The 22,911-nt window shown below is 39.8% G+C and overlaps 1 protein-coding gene across 1 annotated transcript in view; it reads right to left on the bottom strand.

Annotated features, from left to right (window-relative positions):
* Window positions 1-22,566, bottom strand: part of esamb (endothelial cell adhesion molecule b) — a 48,121-nt gene extending 25,555 nt beyond the window's left edge. The window contains exon 1 of the mRNA XM_040130130.1: window positions 22,481-22,566. Coding sequence (XP_039986064.1) covers window positions 22,481-22,535 — 55 coding nt within the window. The 5' untranslated portion in view covers window positions 22,536-22,566. The remainder of the gene's footprint in view (window positions 1-22,480) is intronic.
* Window positions 22,567-22,911: the final 345 nt, after the last annotated feature.

The raw sequence follows: 22,911 nt of genomic DNA, 5'->3' as shown, positions 1-22,911 counted from the left end.
GAACAGTTGCTCCTTTGAGACTGGCCGTGTGGTGTCTCTGTAATGGTCAAAGACAGTTCTGGTGTTTGTGTAATCCTCCTGAGCTACTTTACTTTTGTCTTCTACAATAAATTGATAGATTAAAAGCTGGTGCCTTAATGACATCAGACTCGCCAATTGGTATTTACTCTGAGATGTGGGTCACAAGGAAATGGGTGAAATGGATGAAATGAGCATGTGGCATCCTTAGTATCCTTCTTCTAAGCTGTGGGTCTAGTTTATCATTTTCGTCAATTCAACGAAGTATAAAGCTGCAAGGAACCCGAAATACAAGAAAAATAACACAGGCGCCTTTAAAATGTACAAGTCCTGGGTGATAATCACTCAAAATATTACTATAGAACAGTTCATGGTTGTAAAAAATATTTTTTCACTATTTATACACACAAACACCACAGAAACGTGTAAGAAATCATACTATAATCGTAGTCTACTTACATGTAAAGTGATTTTATAACAACTTGTTTTTGTGCCTTTTTCATACGAAGTCTACATATGCCTGCAAATCGGTGAAACTTTTTATAAACTTTCCAAAACTTTCAATAAAATGTTTTATGGTTTACAGACATACATGAGATACTGTGGCAAAGCGCCACATTAGCACTGTACACACTGGTTTTCTCAGCTTGTCTCGACATGACATATAAAGTTTTGTTCATGTACAGTGAATAAAATATGCCCACAATATTCAAAGATGAATTGATGGGGGGGGGGTTAATGAGGGAGAAGAGAGGGGTGTGTTGAACAACGGTCCCCAGCTGGAATTGAACCAGTGACATTACAGTTACATGGTATTTGTCTTAATCACCGGACCACTGAGACGCTCCTGTGCTCAGATGTTATCTTCCCTACTCATTCGTTGATCAGTTTCTGATTTTTATCACGTTTTTGAGAGATTTACAGTGTATTTTATTTAGGCGCAGGTCACGTACAGCTGCCTGTGTTTTGACAACATTCAACATTGGAGAGGTATACTCATTCATATATTCATATACTGACACACTCATTTGTTGTGTCAGCACTGTATTTGGATTAATGAATCGTACTTTGAACTGTCACCGGAGTTTTAAAGATGGATGGAGGAATTAACGGCTCAGTGTTCACATCAAAAACTGTCCCAGGATAATACGAGTAGATGCAGGTATTAATAAAAGGGAACAAGATGACCAATTGCACATTGTTTTTGATTTGTTTGAAAAAAAAAAAAAACAACATCAGTATTACAGGCATCTGAATGCTACCCTCTAAAAACAATCTTACATGAAACAGATGTGAAAAGTAAATGTATTAGCCTCTACTTTGCAAGTGTCCTTCTCTGGTTTGCTGTAGCACACAAATGTCAAAATAACATTAAGAATTACACTATACAAATATTATACAAGGCCAGAATTCAATCTACTCTGATCACACAAATTAAATCAAACAGTCTGAGTGTGTTATCTGGTTTGTGCCGTGGCGGGGTACGATTGCACCCCCTATGCACTCCCTCGCCAGCCATCTTTCACATCCGTGCCTGGGTATGGTAACACAGTGTTCAGGGTTCACAGTGTTGGGGTCAAGTGTACTTGTTTCCGGGCCCGGGTCCCTGATGCGAAAGCCCCCTGAGAGGCTCTAATATTTTTTTTTTAGAAACAATAAATAGTCAATCAAATCAACTAGTTATCTAACCCAACAGTACTAGTTTATTTATAATGCTAATGAAGTAAAATTTCAAAATTGCATATAAAAACAAACTTTTAATTCCAGGCCCCCTCCTATGTGGGACCTTTGGTAGTAACTTCCACTATTCCCCCCCACTACTACGCCTCTGAATACACGTTGAGAAAAAAAAAAAAAAACTTTTGTATCAGAGCAGCTTTTCAAAATCAAAACAAAAACCTATTACATAACAGATTCAGAGGTTAAACTTTGGCAGCTCAGTGATCGCATAAATTTCATGTCGTTATGTGCGGCTTATGCTCCACAATAGAGTTCTTTCTGTAAATCTCCGGTTCTGTTAAGATCTTTGTAGACAGTTGGCAGCAAAGGGGTTAAGCTTTTAATTCTGCCACAGTTCAACAGAGCATTGATTAGTTCGGATGGGGCCACTGATGGAGGCTGAAGTTGTGTTTGCGGGGGAGGAGGTGATTACAGATGGTAAACAGAGCAAATAAGATAAAGCTGTCGATTTTATTTTTGTGCATCTTTCCATGTTACGTGTGTGTGCGTGCTGTGGGGTGTTTCTGGATGTGAATGTAGGCGCTCCGAGTGTCCTCTGCTCTGGCAATTAAAGCCAGGCACACAGTGATTTTATAGACTGAATGCCGCCCGTTGCCCTTTAACCTCTGCAGCCTCTCGCCCACTCTCTGCTCCGAGACCCCTTTCCCCAGTCACGTCCATCTGCAGCAGCCTCACAGTGAAGCGATCGCCGTTTCTCAGGCCAGGTCGCTAAGCTGCCTCTCTACGCTCTAATCTTATTATCGGCCCAAGTTGGCTTTAGTGGGGAGAGAGACGGGATAGACAAGTCGCACACAAGACGACATCACAACATGACCACTGTGCTTTGACTCGGGAGACAATCGCATTATGGTAGAAAGACAAACCTGGTAGTGAGCATGGAGAGGCTGTGTATGGAGGTGAGGCTGGTGAATAAAGTTTTTCAATAACCATTTCACTGAGACTATGCAATACACAGAATCTTCTTCAAAAGAAAAAGAAAAATCCATACTGTATAATATCACAGTATTTTCCACTATAATACTGCATCATAGTATCATGAGTAATAAATGTTCAACAAAAAAAACTGACTGTTTAAAACTGTCTGAGCATAGTTTCGTCTATAAAAAGCAGTAATTCATTCACTTTACTTATTACAACTGCTCCATTTCATATTTTACTGCTCTTGCGCAATTTCTACTTTTTAAGGTAATCGTCGTTATCGTAGGGTTTAAGTAAATTTGTAGTTTATCGAGTCGTCGAAAAAGGTGGAATTTATCCAACTCAGTATCATCTATGATTCAAAATTTAAAAAACAGCCAACAACACATTAATTCTAGACATGATTATGTTTTCCTGACCACAAACACTTTGGGGCCAATTTAGATGTGAGACATGAAGCAGATGTCATTCTTAGGCTTTGTGTCATGAAACAATAACCTGGTTAAAAAACAAAAAACAAACAGAAACCTTCCTAACCTTGGTTTTGAAGCCTCTGCCTAAACTATTTAGGTCTAAGCGTTGGTAAACTGTTGCTGTCCCCTCATCTATTTTGCTGCTGACATCTATTGTGATAATTGAATAATCATTTTAGCCATTTTTTTGCTGATTCTAGCTTCTCGAGTGAGAGGATGTGATGCTTTTTGTCTTTGTCATACATGACCGTAAACTGAATCCCGTTGGTCAGACAAAACAAGACATCCTAAGATGTCACCTTTGGTCTGGAAATTATAACAGCCATGTTTTACTATCGTCTGGCATTTTATAGACAGAATGATTAATCGATTAATCAGAAAAACAACTGACAGATTAATTAATAATGAAAATAATCAGTTAAACCCTAAACACTTTTATACTCATACTGTACTGTAGGGTTGCAAAACAAAAAAATGTAACTATGTTTATTATATCAGGTTAGATACAGAACAGTAACACAACTAACACTAAAGAGAGTTTAGTATTAGTTGTGTCATGCAAGCTTGTGCATGGCTGTAAAAATAGATGCATGATGTCGATGATTTTTCACCTTCACCTCCTTACTAATCTGCAGTATTATAAAGGGGACACTGCAAACTGCAAATAATTGGTCCACGTGAAAAAACAACAAACACAGGATCTGCTGACGGACAAAAAGAGGAATTATTAAGTGAGTTATTTTAGTGAGTGAGCCGGTGAGTTTGCAGTACACAGTCTGGCATACAGCTTCCACTGGATGAAAGGTTCAGAAAATGGACTGAGACTGAGATCACACTGGAAAAGAGTGCTTCAACTGCGCAATTAAAAAAATCCTGCCACACTTTGGGAGTGAAAAGTGACTGTATGAAGAAAACTAAGACTAAAATAGTAATTAAAAAAATAAAAGTGTCTTCTGGTATGGCAGGGAAAGTTGCATGTGCTTTAATTTTGCAACTCTATTTCTGTGACTGCAGCAATTACACTAATTTTCTCATTCCAAGTCAGTAAGGACACACAAGTGAGCTGATTAAAAGATCTAAATGCATGATGGTCATCTCCACTTCAGGATTTACTGAAAACTCCTGCTGGATCTCTGTCAATACTTTTTTGTTCTTTCGGGTAATTAGTTTCAGTGAGGAGGAGAACAGATGAATAATAAAATAAAGCCTTAAATGCTACAAATCCAGGGAATGCTTTAGTCAGAATCACGGATTACTCACAAACTGCATATGACTCATTACAGTATTAAAACGGAGCACTGGTATTTTTAAGGATATAAAGTGCAGTGAACATCTCTGTGATAAAGTTTATTTGCAGCAACTGACTATTAACTTTTATTCTTACAAGCTCTTAAAAGCAGCTGTTAATCTCTGCTTTGTTTTCAGTCAATTTTGTGACTCTAAATGATGGAGAAAAGAAATCTGAAGGTGACACCTCTGTAATTGCTCAAAGCCAAAGAGCTAAAAACAGAAGCTGAAAAAATGTTACACTTTTATCTTCCTTAGTCTGCGGGCTTGTTTTTAATAAACAGTTAGAATAGCAACAATCAAGTCATCTGTATTTACAAAAATACCAGGTTTTAAGATTATTTTCACAGCTGTGGTGTAGAAAAAAATCAAACATATTTCACACTGTAACATTACAATGGTTAAGGTTAGAGCGCATAACACATGGACGCAAATGCCCTGAGCAGTGAGTCCCCCGGCCGTGTTTCCTATCTCCACTTTCAATATCTATCAAAAGGCATAGAAATTCCCCAAAAATAATAAAAAAATAAATAAAAAACAAACAAACAAACAAACAAAACAAAAAAAAAACAGTGCAATAAACAAACAAACCAAATCAAGAACAAAGGTTTAAAAAACTAAATACAAGAACAGAAAGGTTCAAACAGTCCTGATCAGATGTAACAAAATACTGCTTTACCTTATAGCCTTTACAGTAGGGCTGTAACTAATGATTAATATCAGTATCGATTATCATCAGTTATCTGTTGAATCAAATAATTCTTTAATCTATAAAATGTCACAAAAGAGTAAAAATTACACAGTTGCTAAATTTGCTAAATATAAAAAAAATTCTCATTTCTGACAGTCCCAACGTCATGTCTTCAAGTTGCTTAGTCAACAGTTCAAAATCCAAAAGATACTCAGTTTGCACTTTCACAGACATAAAACGAAGGAAAGCAGCAAAATGTCCTGTTTGAGAAGCTGGAACCAATGAATTTTTCTCATTTTAAGCCAAGCTAGCGGCACGGCTCTTGAGACGGCAATGTTGGTCAGTCAGTTGGTTGGTCCAACACTTTGGTCCAGACTGAAATAGCTTAACAACTATGGGATGGATAGTCAAGAAATTCTTCACAGACATTCCTGTCCCCCTCAGGATGAATTGTAATCACTTGCCCCAGACTCTTCCTTTAGAACCATCATCGGGAGAAAAATTATAATAGTTAAATACTTCATTTCTGTTCAACTTCATGTGTTCGATCCAACATCTAAACCAATCAGCTCTTAGATCAGGTGAGAGCCAGGTGTTTCTCATCTTGCCCTGAGGTTTGCAGTGGGTGGAGCGCGACTGCGGCGCCTGGCTCGAAAAACCGCCGGCACCTCGATCTTGTGAGGTTTGTCGTTGCCTGCGTTTGCGTGACATCGGAGCAAGGTGCGATCAAGTCAGACAGAAAACTATCCAGGATGCAGTGGGCGGCGATCGATGGCTATCGAGTCTGTGCAGGCGTGGCTCATCTCCAGTGAGGCTACTGGTTTATGACCAAGTAGAACTAAAGACATTCCCATCAGCCTCAGGTGCACTTTGTGTTTAGTGATAACTAGCAAAAGTTACAATGCTAACACACTAAACAAAGCTATTGACATGATAAACATCATACCTGCTAAACATCAGCTTGTTAACATTGTAACCGTGAGCGTGTTAGCACGTTGACGTTAGCATCTAGCTCAAAGCACCACTCTGCCAAAGATCAGCCTCAAAGAGCTGCTGGCATGGGGCTGCACACCCTTTACTCTTGCCGGATAAATGACCAAAGAAATGAACAGATTACCCAAATTGTTGGCAAATTATTTCATGTAGATGAATTTACTGACTGTCAGCTGACGTCAACACTGTCGATGTGCAGAAGTCCCCACTGGGGGGGGGGGTCACCTGACAATACCTCCGACAGAAGAGGAATAACACAAGCGCTCCTGCCTGGAAAGTCAACGCCCCCTCAGGTGTAATCACTTCACCTTAACCAGAGTCTATATACAGCATGCTGCCCTCTTACCTTTGTTGGAATAAAGTAAGGTTTAGTGGAAAATATTCAGTTTACTATGACATGAGATAAATAAAACAAGAAAATCCACACATCTCACATTTTTGCTTTGGAAATGACTGACGATTGATAAAACATTCAAATATTGCAGATTATTTTTCTGCTAATCGAATAATAGATTACTCAACTAATCGCTTCAACTCTAGATTTATTGTTTCAACAGCACTACACAGATCTCAGAAGTATTTTGGACATTGCTTTTTCTTTTTCTTGGGGGGGGGGGGCTCATGTCTTGTAAAGTTACATCTCTACACACTTTAAGACACATTCTGTTTGCAGGTACACGTTGCAGTCATCAGGGTGAGTCCCTCCCCCTAGTATCTCACTTTATTTCGTGGAGATTTTATCCTGGATGACTGAAGGCTTTCAGCAAAGACAGAGTACATGCTCAGGACCTAACTTGGCAATATTAATCAGTAAACCTCCCGGCTCATTGTACTGTGAGTTGAGCCTGTTGGTTTTTTATAGTCACTTTTTCTGCCACTAAGAGACCTCCTCAACAAGCAATTCAACTTCGCAAAAGGCTGTTTTACACATATTTTCTTTGTGAACCTCACTGAGCTGTCCCAAAAACAGACTACTCTCACCCACAATGTACAAGGTATGAAATTTTAGTTTGTCGAGAAAGAATTGGATTTAATTGATCTAATTTTTCTCTGAATGTAGTGGGAGATGTTTCGAGGTAGCTTAGGTTTAACAGACAATATTATTTTCTCCCAAAAATGTTGAAAATAGACATGTGTGCTAAGAGGAGTGACATGTTAGGAAAAGGAAAGTACTCTAACTATCTCGTGTGCAGGCCAACACATCTGAAATCTGGAGCAGCGACAGGATGAATATAACATTCTAGAGAACGTCATACTGTAGCTACTGTACACAGCGAGGTGCAGATTTTCAGGGCTCACCCTTTCTCCTATGTCCCAACCGTTTCAAGATAAATTCTGATTTAGTGGAGGACCTGATACCTGAAATGAAGCGTATTTGATGTCTGTACTTTGCCGGTAAAGGTGCCATGGCTGCTGTGCTTATCAGGTCTGAGCAGGTTTCTTAGAAGCAGCTGTTTTCGCCAGATCAATTTAGAGGACCAACCAAACTATTTGTTCGAAACAGAATTGAGAAAAATTCCCCTCCTCGAAAAAAAAAATTAATAAAGAATTAAAAAATAACCTAATTTTATGGAAACTAATATGTAACTTAATGTACAACTGACTGCTGCCACTTTGCAGACAGGGATAAAGGAGAGGGCTCAACAAAGCGGGTCATGTTTTTTGATAAATGTTAGGCTAATATAATTTCAGTTGAGTTGAAATATATATTATTGAAAGATACAATATTTATTGTATCATCTTAAAAAAAAAAAAGCTATTTTCAACACTCGCATGACTATTTTAAGAGTGGCCATAAAACTGATGATTCAAAAAGCTTTGCCACCCAGTTACTGTGTAAGCAAATTGTCTGTTCATACAGTTTCAAATGATTTTGTCAGAATTTCATGCACACACTGTGCCAGAGAAAGTAGAGTGGAGTTAAAATGGACATGTGTTTGTTAAAACATCTTGACAGGTTTATATTCAATATAATCCATGTCTGCTGTATCCTAATGGATACTAAACCAGTCCTTAGTTATTTATAATGTTTCAGCTTAAACTTTTTTTTTCCTCCACATATAGACAACTTGAAAAACCCAGTAGGTTAGAGAAAAGTTCTTGAACCTACTTGGCTGATATCAAAATGTTTGATATGAAATACTTTCTTACAGGAATTTCACAGCACTTTTGAGGAGTTTCATAAATTATTGTATTGTTATTCCTTATTATCAAAGCTATGTTCATATGCATTGAATGTAGTGTGTTTATCACCGAAATGTGATTGTTAATAAAGCTCAAAACATTAGATTTTACAAGTCTGTATCTGATATCCAGTACTTAATGGATAAGATTCAACCATAAATCAAAGGTTAGAGAAGACGCATACTTGAATAACTATGTCCAACAGATACAAAACAGCCCTTTTCAGTAAACATGTGAACATTAGCTGCTACGAAACCTCTCATTGAAACCAACAGTAATGAGGTGAGTAAGTACCTCGGTCATAAATCGGAGCTGTACATATAACAGCTGCTACTAATGATCAATCACAATGAAATGATTAATAATCTGGTCAGCAGAACATCAGAAATTGGTGAAAAACACCGGTCACGACATCCTGGATGTCCTCAAATACCTCGTTTTCTCCAACCAACTGTCCAAAATATAAAATTTAGATTAATACAACACGAAGAAAAAACAATCAATTCTCACGTTTGAGAGCCTCGAAACCAGCAAAAGTTTTGCAATTTTCCTTGGAAAATGACATAAATGATTATTAAATTATCAAAATAGCTGCTGATTAATTTTCTGTTGATCAACCATTTGATTAACTGACTAATCGTGGCAGCTCTAGTTCCTATGATGAACGTGTGATATTTTGTAATGTCATGCATTATATTTGGATAAACGCTCTGATTTACAAGTTACTGTATGTCATGAAGCCTTAAGAAAAAAAACTGTGTTGTAGTGTAAATGTACTGTGTTCTGGCTGTCTAGTTGATGTAAGTGATCAAAAACTGATCCACAATTATAATTTTTTTTTGTAAATGAGCCGAAACACAGTGTGTCCCCACAGCAGCTACAGAACAAGCAGAACACTAATCAACCGAAAAACAGGAGATAGTTGAGGCAGAAAATTAATACTGTGTGGTCAAGACGGAAAAATCTCTGATATGGCTGCTCCGGGCAAGTTGTGAATTTTTGAAAATGGCTGAAGTGATAATTAAAATACTATTCCTACCCAGGAAGAACTAATCCCATTCGAATGGGTTCAATCTTGACCTAGGCATTCCGGGAAAACCACCAACACTGGCCCTAAATGGAAGAAAAGTCCTGGCAAAGTAATATTTCAGTGTCAGTGACAACACGAGTAACAGCTGCAGGGTAAATAGTGGTAACAGTTTACTTCAAGTCCTCTTATTGAGCATTTATACGCAGATATAAACATTTAATAAATGGTTTATAGCATATTATAATGTAGTTGTGAAAAAGCCACAAGCACATTTTAAGTCTTCACCTATGAAGACATATTTTATATTATATAATTATATTCTTATTTATATTATTACAATACAACAGGAGCTGTAGTTGTAAACAAATACATTAACACTTACATCTGCTTACAGCTACATTATAGTGTTCATTATAGATCAATTGATCACAAAAATGAATCATTAGCTGCAGCCCTATCACAGTTTATTAAAAGCCAGCTATTAAATGTTTATACACTGCTTCCAAATGCTAATTAGGGGAACCTTACGTGCTACCATTTCCATGAACTTAAACATCAACTCTAAACTTCCATGTAGAAAAACACAGTTTGATGCAAAAAGCAAATCTTTTTTTATTTGATCTAACTCTTGCACGGCAGCCTCCGTGCCATTTGTGTGTTTTGATCATATTTTCTGTGTAGAAAAGGTGATGACAGAAACAGTCTTTAATATCGTTCTGTTCCTCACTAAATGGAGAATTAAGATACAAGAATTTTCCCCTTGAACTTGCTGGTGTGCAGAGGAAAACAAAAATACTAACGTTGTCCTGTAATATGAATCTCACCTGGACAGGCATACAGTCTCTGCAGAAAGGCTAACATTAGCGATGATACTGGGGAGAAATTTCTCTTATCAAACCTCCCTGCTCATACTAATGACATCTGGAGAAGCTTACAGACAGGAGTGTCAATTCAAGTGAGGGTAAGGTCGTTACTCTGCCTGGCTGAATTCTCAGTCGTTCAAAAGAGCCAATTATTCCCGGGTTTGACAGATCACTGAGATTATAAAATACTGTTTGGCCTCGTATTCTGCTGGGTAGGTTGTTTCTATTTTGAACGTCAGCGCCCCGAGGTATTAATTCTAATGGCAATTGCCTCACTACCACCAGAGGGACCAAACAGAATGAAAATTTGATCCACAAACTAAATTGATGTTACAGCTGCAATAAACACTTGAGGGCTGGAAAACTAAGCAAGGGGATTGATGGAAACAACAAAGGCCATTTCAGGAGGATTTGTTGTAACACATATGGTGAGAAGATGAGGTAAAACACAGAAAATCATGACCTAAGAATTATAATCTGACTTTTTTGCCAAAAACTAGTTGGCAATATTTCTTTGACTAATTATTTTGTTTAGGGTTTTTTTCGTTTGTTGTAAGCATTAATGGCCCTAAAATTTAAAACAGGAAAATGGTTTTATCTCCAAAGTCAGTTCTCTGACTTGGTTCTATAAGGTTCTACCTGCAAAGAACCAAATGGTGCTCAGAATAAAAATTCCACCTCTTTACCGTGTCACCTCATTGCATTGTGACTGCAGTTAAAGGAGCTGAAGAAAAAAAAAAAATCGATATTTTACAAAACAATCTATCATACCACAAAGTGAAAACAATATGAAATGTTGTGATGTGAAAACAACGCGAAAGGGGTCACTTGTAGTGAGACAGTTATCGCTCGTATTCAGAGAATTACCACCTGAATCTGCAGAGGCTTATCGTGTCTTTCAGCTAATTAATCAGTTTTGGTTCACTCTCACTGCTCTCATAGCGTTTTTTCAGCCACAGAAGCAGATGTCCATCGAAAAAAATAAAAATAAAAAAAACAAGCCCAGTAGCCAGATATTTCCTTCAGGAGTTGGTAGAGACCAAAAACAGAGCTAAAAAGGAGAGCAAATATTGGATTTATATTAGCAAGGTGAATGATAATGTTGCTCCATAACTACTGGATGTGTAAATAAGCTTTACAGCTCTTTTGCTATCAAATTCAACTGCCCCCAAGTGGCCAAAAAATATTTCTTTCATCTTGTCTGAACCATTAGCTACCATGCTAGACAGCTAGCTTTCTAATGTTAATTACACAGCTCATTTACTGTTTGTTACCAAGAACTGATTTTACTATCAGTAACTGAAGTTGCTGTGGCTACTACAACAATGGACAAAAAGCAAACGTAAACAAGACTAAGAGTCTACATCCATGCTATCAGTTCTGTGAGGCTATACTTAGGCACTGGCCTGCTTGTAAGATGATGTAAATGTTAATGTCAGAATGCTGACATGCTCATAACAACTCTAGATGATGGCTCTAAAGAAAGTGAGGGGATCACCAAAGTTACTAGGATTCATCCAGTGGTGATATATATTTCCGTCGGGACCACAGCAGTGGAGCAACCAACACTGCCTGTGGAGCCAAGCCACTAGCATGGATAAAAACATGATAGGATCTGATAATATATATTTAGAGTGCCTTTAGGATGCCTGTTAGTTTGACCAATAAAAGGAGAACTATACTGTATATGAGATCTGCTATATAAAATGTGTAAACCTTTAACATATCTAAAAACCATGCTGATTGCAGATAAAACCTTATAATTCCACTATAAGTAAATATTAACGACAGTTTCCAGTAAAGAAAAATAAAAAGGCTAGCTTTCCTTGAAGAGTGCATTACATGAGACGGAGTAACTTTACAGAGTCACAGTGTAATGCAGTTTTAATCTGTGAGGAGAAATAACTGCAGCCTGTGCGGCCGCGTTGCCTCGCCACTGCAGGATTGACCTGAAGGACCTTCTTTAGTCTCACATAACCATGCCTGAAGCCTGTGAGGCCAGGTTACACTTCAAACCAGATGACAGCAGTAATCTGGCCACGACAACCCTCCCCTCCATCTGCCAAGGCAGTCGAGCAACAGGAGAAAGGAGCAAGCAGGCCTCTTACTCCTCAATGAATACCAATCTGTTATCTCTGCACAGACAGAAGTCATCCTGCTTCCAAACGCTCCATTTCTGTCCTGTAGCACATTTAGAAAAAAAATAAATAGACAGTTTCACAGACCTATCGTCTACCATTTAAAAACTAACCTATCACCAATACAGCTGCACAGAAAAACCCATCAAGCCCTATGACACCACAGTAAAAAAATCTCATCAACTTTTGCTTTACTAGAACCACCAAACAGGGCTGTAATCTTAGTGCAGAACTCATCTGCTGCCACCAGACAGCCCATTTCCTACCTGCACTACAAAGTCAAAAGTATAAAGGTGTTTTTCTTTCTTTACAGATGAGCAGTTTAAGGCTTTTACCCCTGAAAATCAATTTTACTCTGGAAAAAAGCAAGCATTTTAAAACGTTGATGAAACAGGTTTTTTTGCTTTCAAAAAAAAAAAAGGGCCTTGGTCTTAGAGCAACATCTTGCAATTACAGTTTTGACTCTGCTTTTCAGTAAGAGGAACTGAGTATTTGTGATGAACTGCAGAAATTGCCTGAAAATTCATTTCAGCAGGATAACAGGCTCTCCAACCATGAACACCAGCATTGCGTTGTCTCAAACCTCAACATATATACATACGTATGTGTGTGTCTGTATGCCTGGTCTCTGAGGTTCACACACTGGTTTCTACCCAGACCAAAGGGCTTGCTGAAAGAGGAAATGTACCTCATTAGTGTGTGCCATTTTCTCAGGGTGCACCTGGTCGAGATCATCGCGACCCTCGCCTACGCCTGGGTTTTAAATGACGCACTCCTCAGAGATGCATCATTTATGGGCTACAATAAGCAGGGAAACCAGCAGCCACAGCAAACCCAACACACCTCATTTGGATGCTTTTTCCTTTGCAGAACGTCTACGATTCAGACGCTCAGAAGGTACCGAGCAAAGTGACCATCTGACTGGCAGAAGGGGGAGACTAAGGTGGACCAAAGAGTCCTGCTAGACTCATCTCTCAAGTGGTCAAACCGGAGTGGTCACCACTGGCCACATCATTAGTCTCGTGAAGATGGAACATGGATGGAGAGGTGATGGGGGGGGGGGTTACACCTGTCAGGCTGCACCACCACTCGCTCAATCAGCCTGGGATTCATTATGAATCACTACACTGAATATTTAAGTTAAGTAATTATACTACAACCTGTATTTGACTCACAACCTGTAGGTAGGTTTACAGATGGATTTAATTAACTGACCAAACAGAATATACAGGACTGCATTTAACCAAAGCCTTTGCGGTAGTCCAATACATCTTAGTGAGCAGTGGGAGTTAATGAGGTGACATGCTGACGGTTATTGGGGGAGATGTGGTTGCAGCTAAGCGTGCATCAGCCATTATAAAATGATTCATGCTAAGAGGAGCCATCTCTGTGACGACACATCTTTAAATTAAAAACACAATAACTTTTATTTTCAGTCTTGTTGGATATAAAATGCTCTTAAAAAAAAGAAATCAGCAGGAGATTTACTGTGTTTAATTTCCAACAGCAAAATCATCTGTGCTGTGTCTTTAAAATTTCTATGTGTTATGTCATATTAAATTAGTCAGCCTAATATATGCAGTATATATATTGAAAAAAAAAAAAAAACAAACTAAAAAGATACTGCATATATTAGGCTGACAAATTAAAGGAAAAATAAACAAGACAAATGCAGATATTTCCACACAAGTGTAATGAATGATACGAATGATAAAAAACAAGGCCTTTCATAGGGATGGATAATCGAATTTCCTATTCATCATGATTTTTATTTTAATGATCCAATATTGATTTCTTAAAATCCCAAGATCGATCTTTGCATTTGCACCTTTTCTCTCTCAACATGTACATTGTACTATGACATGAATAATTCCAGCCTATGTGGACCTGCATCAGTTTACGGGACTGTTGTAACTCAGGATGGGTAGCCGACTCTCTGCAGATATCAGGATGATGTCTTGTCTACACAAACAGTGCAGATGAATGAGTGAGCACACGCTCAGTTTCTGTCTTGTCCGTGCTATCCTTAAAGTGGACATGTGTATCGTGACAGTCCATGCGAAACTGTATGGGATATGATTTATTTTTTAGATAGGCATAATGATGATGCCCTTTGAATGTGGTTCAGGTTTTTTCTTATATATAAAAAGATGTGTCATGTTTTAGTTGTTGCCAAAGAAAAATCTTCAGTGCACAGTTTAGCCGATAATGCGCACTTCACGCAAGGAAGTTCCCAGGACAAATTCTGGGAAGCACCATTAGTATTTATCTGATGTAATGGAATCATCAAGAATCGAACAGAGTTGAAATGATTCAATCCTGGACTTTGTGAATTGAAACTGAATTGGGAGATCAGTGCTGAGCAATCCAGCCCTAGCCTTTAACATCCTAACACACACACCCTGTGACATATGTCAGCAGATCTGAACCCAAGTGAACTGAACTGAGATTCTGAACCAACGTGTTAAGTCAGTGCTTCACACCACAATCATCATCAAAACATTAAATGATGGAATATCTTTTGGAAGAACGGTGTCAAAGTTACAGAGATTTAGTTTACCTGACTGTTTATACGGGTACAGTGTAGTACAGTATATATGATCGACGCCGTGGGAAATCTAAAATAAAATCTAAGTAAAATCTGAATCTAAAATAAAAGTGAGCAGACCATACAGTAAACTGTTTGTCCTTTCAACTTGGGTATCTACCATATACTGTACCTTACTGTGTCTGTAACTGCCTGCTTTCCTCATTTGGCATACGATACAGGCTTCTGTCTTTTTTGCAACCTGCCACGTCAGTGGTTGTATTTGACAAGAGAAGCTAATTTCAGCTGTTTTAAATGTTACACAGTATCAGCAACCACCGTTTGGCATCTGTTATCTGTACCTGCTGCATAAAATTATTAATATCGGATCACGTTAGGAAAATTCATCCTCTAGGGTTTTGCTACAAACGTAAATATGCCCGCCAGGTAGATGAGCTTTGGCTTGTCAGGCCTAATTTTCTTTTGGTCATATTTACAGTATCACTGTCCTTGTCATGTGTGATTTGAAAATCTCTCTAGATCGGTTACTACAGATGCAGTGTAAACTAATGATACCGTGCCTCTTATAAACACGCTGTTAGTAAGGAACATGGCCAGATTAATGTGATTTTACAGGTTTCTTAAAGCAGCGGTGGCGAATTTTAAGTAGCTGAGGGGCAAAGAAGAGAAAACACCGTAGCATATATAAGAGTGAGAGCAGTCCTTTCTTCAAGTAATTTAAATAATTCAAGTGCACGATATGGGGGCTGGAACAGTACAATACAGGTAAGTATAGAAACCTAATTTTAAATAACTTTCTACATGATTTCAGTTCTGCCACTGGCCTCTGATGACATGCACAGGTCGTGACTGGCATCCTGTAGTGATGTTTCCCCACTAAGACAGCATAACATGACGCCTCCTCGCTGTTTTTTCTGAGAGGGCCGCTCACCCAAACTGGGGAGTAGGGTTTAGGGTGGGAACTGGGGCAAAACCTTAAGTTGCTCATTTTGTGACCATCATGTTTTATTTGGGGATTTAGCTGCGCTGGGCGGATTGACTCTTCTTTTTCACGCTGCATCAGAAGCTCTCGTGAGAATCGTGAAAAAGCAACTGTGGTCTTTCACCTCCAGTCCCCAAAAACCAGACAGTCTCCAGATTTTACCCTCAATTTTCTCGATTCAGCCGTATTTTGAGCATCTTTTAGTGTGTGGTGTCATTTTCCTTTAGTGTAGTTAAACAACCACTGCCAGCACGTCATTAGGAGACAGGCGCTTGTTTTTTTTTTCCTTCTCTCATTCTCAAGATCAGTATGTCAGAGTCTTGCCTGGCCACTCAAAGGCTGCAGTGCTCTCCAAGCTACAGGAGTTATCACTGCTGTGCATGGACGCATTAAAATTCAAAAACGAGAAAAGTTCCAGATGTTCATGCGATAAGCTTACCTTTTCCCATAAATTTGTAGTTTGTAAGCCTGAATACCTAGATATACCCTTAAAGCGGATGCACACACTGTTTTGTTTATGCTACGGCAGGCGTCTGCATACAGAGGGTGACTGAATGGTATACGGTGCATCGCTTTCGGCCAACTAATTTCAAATAAAAGCCCAATGACTTGTTTCCCAGACTATTAAACTCACTCTTCTCGTATTGATAAACATATCACACGCCATCGGTTTGGGACTGGGTTTCTGACTAAATCGCTTACTCCCCTACCCTCTTGTAGAGCACTGCTGCCTTTCAGTTTAGACATAAAACATGAATAAACCAAAGAGCTTTTATAACCATTGTTGGAGAAGCGAGCTGGTGATGTTTACACACGATGCCTTCTTCTTCTATACAGTATATAAACATTTTCTTCAGTCAGAGTTTAAGTTATGGCTAAAATGGATCCGAATCATTCCTCACTGAGCAGCATAATGACGACTGTTATTAGACTGTTAAAAGTGTGCTGTGGATAGCAAATCACTAATGCACTCAGTGTACCTATCATCAAAGTAAGCCATCCAGCAAGCAAAAAGCTGATTAGTTTGTGCGCATAATGGTTAACATTGTGTGCCATATTTTTTTTTTTCCTTCTGATGCAGGGGAAACATGGACTGTTCGTTTAATGTGCATCAGCTAAAATGAGCGTGGCTACAATTTCATGATATTCCCTTTATAAAACAGCAAAAGCAAACACAAAATTTTTAAACTTTAACAAACCACTGGAAGAATTTGCAAGTGCAATGGTAGCATGCAACATATAAAAACAAGGTTTCTGCAGTGTTCACCAAACTGCATCTAAGACTTTTTTAAAAATCACATAGAGTGCAATTCAATACCTTTTTCACTGTCAAGTGATGTGTTGAAGAATGACGGAAAACAAACAATAAGACCTACAATTATTTTTTAAGTACATTAGTTTATGGACATTTACATCACATTTTTTTTGTCAATTCCTCGTAATATAATCAATGTGCCCTGGAGCCATGTGTGGATTCCTGTCCCTCCGGCCCCGGGGCCAGAGCCTCTATATGAAGTTACTGTTAATATTTCTTATTTGAAAATCCCAGGGCTCAGACTACAAAGGCAGGCAAAACGACCCCAAAGAGACTCAAAATGACCAAAAAGGTGCAAAAAGTGATCACACCCTTAGGTCCTTTTACAACCCTCTGCCCAGGGGCCCAGTACCTCATAATCCATCCATGCCAGGACCCAGATAATTGGAAGAAAATTGATGGATAGATTAACTCATTAAAATATAAAAAAAACTTTAGGTTTTAAAAATCGGCAATTCCCAGCAGCTGTCTCCTCACAGCCAAAAGTTATAGCTAATGTTACTGTCTACGGCGGGGAAGAAAAAATAAATATTCAAGGCCTTTATAAAAGATACTTAAGTTTTTGAATTAAAGGGAACAGAATTCAGTTCCTTTTAAGACTTTTCAAGACCTGCAGACAGCCTGATGACCTATTTGGTTACTATCATGGCGATGGAAAATGCAGGAGGATGAGAAAAACTGTCCGCTCAATTGCAGCTAAATTCACAGTAAAATCTTAAAGAGTTTATGTAACTAGAATGTAAAAATCTCTGGTGTGTCACTGTTAACGTACTTCGCCATCCATCAACGCTAGATCAGCACATTCAGGCTGTTTTGATCACCTGCTTCAAAGTCACAATCGCTCAGTGAGCCGGCATGCCGAGCTCAAATCAACACCTGTCAACCTCCACTACTGTAACTGTCACTGGAAAAATCAAAACAGCGAACTCGATGTTTCGACGCGTCGGTGTCAGTATGAGGTGGACACGCAGCAGCTGTTGTGTGTTGGAACATCAAAATCTGTGCATCACTGTTCTCTTTATTGTGTGGCGAGCGTGAGCCAATTAATTCGACCTAGTTTTACATGGGAGAATCCTTTGGGTAGCTTTGGCTCTTTCTGCCTCCAATCAGTGGCTGTACCCTCTACGGGGGTCCTCAGAGCTTTCATGCAACACAGAAGGGGACCTGTGGTCAATTAGGAACACCCACACCAAGGTATGTGTCAGGCTAACAAATGCAACCGTACGTGAAACTGGTGGCAATTTACCAGCTGGAGCCAGAGAAGATAAATTCAGCTCAATGAAGTGACTCAGAAGATGTATATCATCAGGACGTTTTCTCAGCGGCAGACTGTTCTGGTGATGAGGAAGAATGATGACTAACACATTTGCTTTTAAAGTTTTTTTAGGTTATGAGGCAGCGGGAAGAAAGAAAACTGAATCACTTTTTCTAAGCGATCCTGGTTAATAATATGTAGCAAAAATGATTAGTCACTTAATCGATTAGTCAAACAACAGAAAAATAACCTTTTTTGATGAACGATTAACCAGTGAAGTCATTTTTAACCGGCCCAACTGGAGCCAGGGGTCGTAGACTGGCTGCAGAGCTGGTGGAGAGAGGTACAGTACGGCTTTGTGTCCCATTAGACTGCCAGCCTTTCCACTCTCACATGTAAGTATTCACATAGCGTTAGCTATGGGGGTTTGTTTTTTCTTTAAACCCCCCGTGCATTTTAATTTGTTCGGTGTAACTATAGCCCACAGAACGTAAACGCGATGACGACGTAGTAGTGCAACACCGACTGAGGTCATCGTGATTATCAAAAGGTTCGACGCAGGGAAAAAAAGTCAATTCAACAGAATACAAACAAAAAAAAAAAAAAAAAAAAATCGCTTAATGTTAAACAAATGAATGACGTTCAAACGAAGTAGCAGAAGCAAATGTCCCTGAAACTTATCATTAACACTGACTTCTGACCAATCAGGATCTGGCACCAATTTCAGCGCGTTCCTCAGTACCCATGACTCCATAACCAAGGCAACTATTCGGTGAAATCTTTACAGCCTCTTCCCCCTCAAGGACAACGGCAAACAACCAAACTGATGTGCAACAGCTCATTTTCCTTCCAATGAGTAGGATTACTGGTGTGTTGATTGACAGCGAGATAGCCAAGATGGTTTGTGTCCAAGCCTCGCTTTAACAGTGAGCCCCTCTGGGGCGCACTGGTAGTTCACCTGAGTAAGCATGTGCCACGTGTTAAGTCTGAGTCCTCACTGCAGCCGAACGGGTTCAAATCCAGCCCGGGCCCTTTGGTGAACGTCTTCCCCTATTGCCCCCCCCCCCTGCCTTTCCTGTCTCTCCTCACTATCGCTGTCATAACAAAGGAAAAATGCCAGAAAGAAAAAACACAATAGGCATTCTGCTATTTTATAAACCCCACTGTTACACAAATACTTTGGTATCTAAAAGTACTTTGACTTTGACTTCCAGATACCGCCGAGATCTGAGACTCTGTGTTGCCGTGCTCCGGCTTTGCACAGATAGTTAATTCTCATGCAGCAGCCCACCGGGAACGCTGTTTGTTCCATCGCTGGACCAAGAACGCTTAATTTCTTGTTTAGTTAATCATGCGATACATAATCAGAATTACCCCAAGCTCTGGGAGTTATTCTGTGAAAAGGGATATAGCTGGCTCGCAAACATCAGTTTGCACCGCAGCCAAGCAGCTCCCGTCTCATTATGAACCAGTCATTACTGAACACAATCAGCTGAGGACAATATTTAATATTGATGACAATATTTTAATAGCCGGGCCTTAGAGAAAGGCATATTTACATGAGGGGGGGGTGGGGTTGGCTCGCTAACCTAACTACATTTAGACTACTGGGTGCCAAGTCACCTTGTCACTGTCCTCAGACCCATTTGAGCGATCTGATGGGCGGCGGTAATGTGTCACAGCATGGACATACTTAATGGTACCGTCTAACTACAATGTGATTCATTTCTGTTAGCGAAAATAAAACTTTTAAAAATGTTCCAACACCCGTCTCAGAGCAGCAGAAATGAAAGGATCCTGGAGGCAGCTGGGTATTAAGAGATTTATTATAACGTTTAGTAGCCAATTAGCAACAGTATGGGTCTTCTCGTGTAAAGCCAATGAGCTGCTTTGTTTCATTAATACAAGCTGAGTCTCCTTGGCTCATTTGAAGTCACATTGGACAGACGGGCACTACAGTTTAGTGCTGCGGTTTTTATTGAATCACTAATTCTGAAGTTTCTCACAGGCAGGATTGGCTTTTGACAGGCTGCTTAGCTGCTGTCAGGAACATAAAAAGAAATCCATCATGCAAATTAGGAAATCCATTTCATCATCAGATCAGGAAGCGGCTGTCAGTGAGCCGCAAACTGGGTTCATTCATTTGTTTCATTCCATTTAGCGTTTTGCACCGACTCAAAGGAAGGCAGATGCAATGTAACGTCACAGCAGTTTCCCTGCAGAACTCCATAAAACAAAACACAGATTTTAAGTCAGGTGTTGAAGAAACAGCATCCGCATCCAAAAGTAAGTTGTGGATGGATACAATGTCCCCCTTTTTTTTGTCTTTTCCAAAGCTGCTCCTCAGTAAAACCTGAGTTTGAAACAAACAAATCCTGACATAAAAGACACGAGCTCTAACAATCTCCGACTTCCACACTGGAGGAAAGCCAACATCTGGTAAGAAATGATGCGGCAGCAGAGTTGACAGCAACAAGATCGGCCAAGTCAGAAGAGACTAAGGGGCTTTTTGGGGTAGAGCCGGAATTATGCAGAATATGTGTTTTTTTAAAAAGAGGAAAACTGAGTGCATTTAAGACATAATGTCAATTTTTTTTTTTTTTTTTTGCTTTTGTTTGTTATTATGTAAAGTAATAGCATCCATCTGGAAAACAGCTCTCAGTTTTGGCTCCAAATAAAATATTTACAGTCCAAACTTATAATAAAAAAAAAATATCACAAAAAAAAAAAAACAACTCTTTTTATATCCAATTACTGTTCAGCTACAAGCTATGGAAAAAACACTGACATTGTAATATACAGAGAGGTATAATTATTTATATATATATATATTTTATAACAACACCCAGTTTTAGCTGGGTGTTCCTAATAAAGTGAGCTGAGGTTTCCAAGTGCTTGTGTGAATATTTGTGGCATAATTCATGAGTTATTCTGGCAATTTATTTGAAATTTAATCCCATTATCACTGCATTCATTGCTAACTAAATGTATACAAGCCAGCCCAGTAAAATGCCCAATACTGGATCCAGGACTTTCAAACTCCATGACCATTGTGTTACTTAAGCTACCGTAATCCTAAATGTGACAGGTGGGATTTCTTGTCCAGGATCTTTAAAATGACATCCTGCTCTTTCAGGTAGGCTCTTGCTTTTATGTTATTTTTAACCTCACAAGGGACAATAACCATCAAAGCAACAAAAAAAAAAAAAAAAAAAACCCCAAAAAACACAAACAAAAAACATCTGACTTCCTTAAAATTCAATGCAGAGCTCTCAACCATGCAACAACATTATGCCCTCTTAAGATGAAGAGTAGTCTGCTGTGTGCTTAAAAGGGGACCACTGGTAAAAACACGAGTAGCGGCAGCCTCTGTGGAATTCACAGCAATAAAAATTACATATTTCATGAATTGTCAGCGTGCTTGTTCCTGTCTCTGAATTTAAAATTTTGTTAGAGGATTGGGGGAAAAAAAAAAAAAAAAATAGGAGGAGGGATGGGGCTTTTATCCTCCCCCAGATTGTTCAAGACACATCCTGAGCAAACTAATAGCTTATAACTGCCAATATATCTTCTGGGCATGAATCTGAATCTGAATCTTGAGTGAGGCGTTCGAATGCGTTTACACTCGCTCAGGATTTGAAGCAAAAGTGGATCAGAATCTGGCGTTGACGCAGCCCGTGTGTGTGGGGGGGGTTTATACAGGTGCAGGACCGTGCATTGCTCCCCTCGCGGTGTTGTCTTTGGACTTTGCCGACCGAACTCATCACGGTTAGGCCCCGAAAACCCCACTGCGCTGCGTGGGGGGGGGGGGGACTCTGTGGGGTCGAGATTGGCTCTAAAAGTGAAGTTCGACGACGGGAAAAGCTGTTTTTCGGAGCAATGCCTTAACTTTCAGGAGGAAACCGTGACGTCTTGTCCTCACGCACGTCGGCTGAAATACACGCGTCTCACTTTCTACGACGCCGACAGGCTGCCGCCGGTTTTTCGCTCGTGGGGCTGCCACCTGCGGCAGCTCGCGGCTCAACGGGCGAAGTAATTAGCTTACCTGGAAAAATCCACAGTAACATCAGCACAGCCCGGAGTCTTGTCTTTAACTCCATGGCGAGACATCCACCGGATCCCCCCCCCGCCCGCCCGCCCGCAGCCGACGGGAGCTTCTTCACACCGGACACCGAGCGCTTCGCCTCGCCTCGCTTCGCCTCGCAACCTGCTGCTTAATTGTCTTCAGGTACGGAAACCAGGGAGGCGCCGTCCGCGAGTAAAGCTTCCTCTCGTCTTCCCATCCCGCGTGCGAACCGCGGCTGACATCGCTCCGCTCGCCTTCACTCCGCACACCGGAGGCAGGTGTAAAAAAGAAAAAAAGAAAAGCTTTAAGGGTTTTCTTTTCCTTTCATCTCTCCCCTTGAGTCCGCTCGGCTTTTACTCCCGCCGCGCGCAGACCGCGTGTGGCTCCCTCGCGTCCCCGTCACGCAGTGA

The sequence above is a fragment of the Xiphias gladius genome, chromosome 7 (assembly GCF_016859285.1).
Source record: "Xiphias gladius isolate SHS-SW01 ecotype Sanya breed wild chromosome 7, ASM1685928v1, whole genome shotgun sequence".
NCBI classification, from domain to species: domain Eukaryota; kingdom Metazoa; phylum Chordata; class Actinopteri; order Istiophoriformes; family Xiphiidae; genus Xiphias; species Xiphias gladius.
This window is presented reverse-complemented; position numbering and strand designations above follow the sequence as displayed.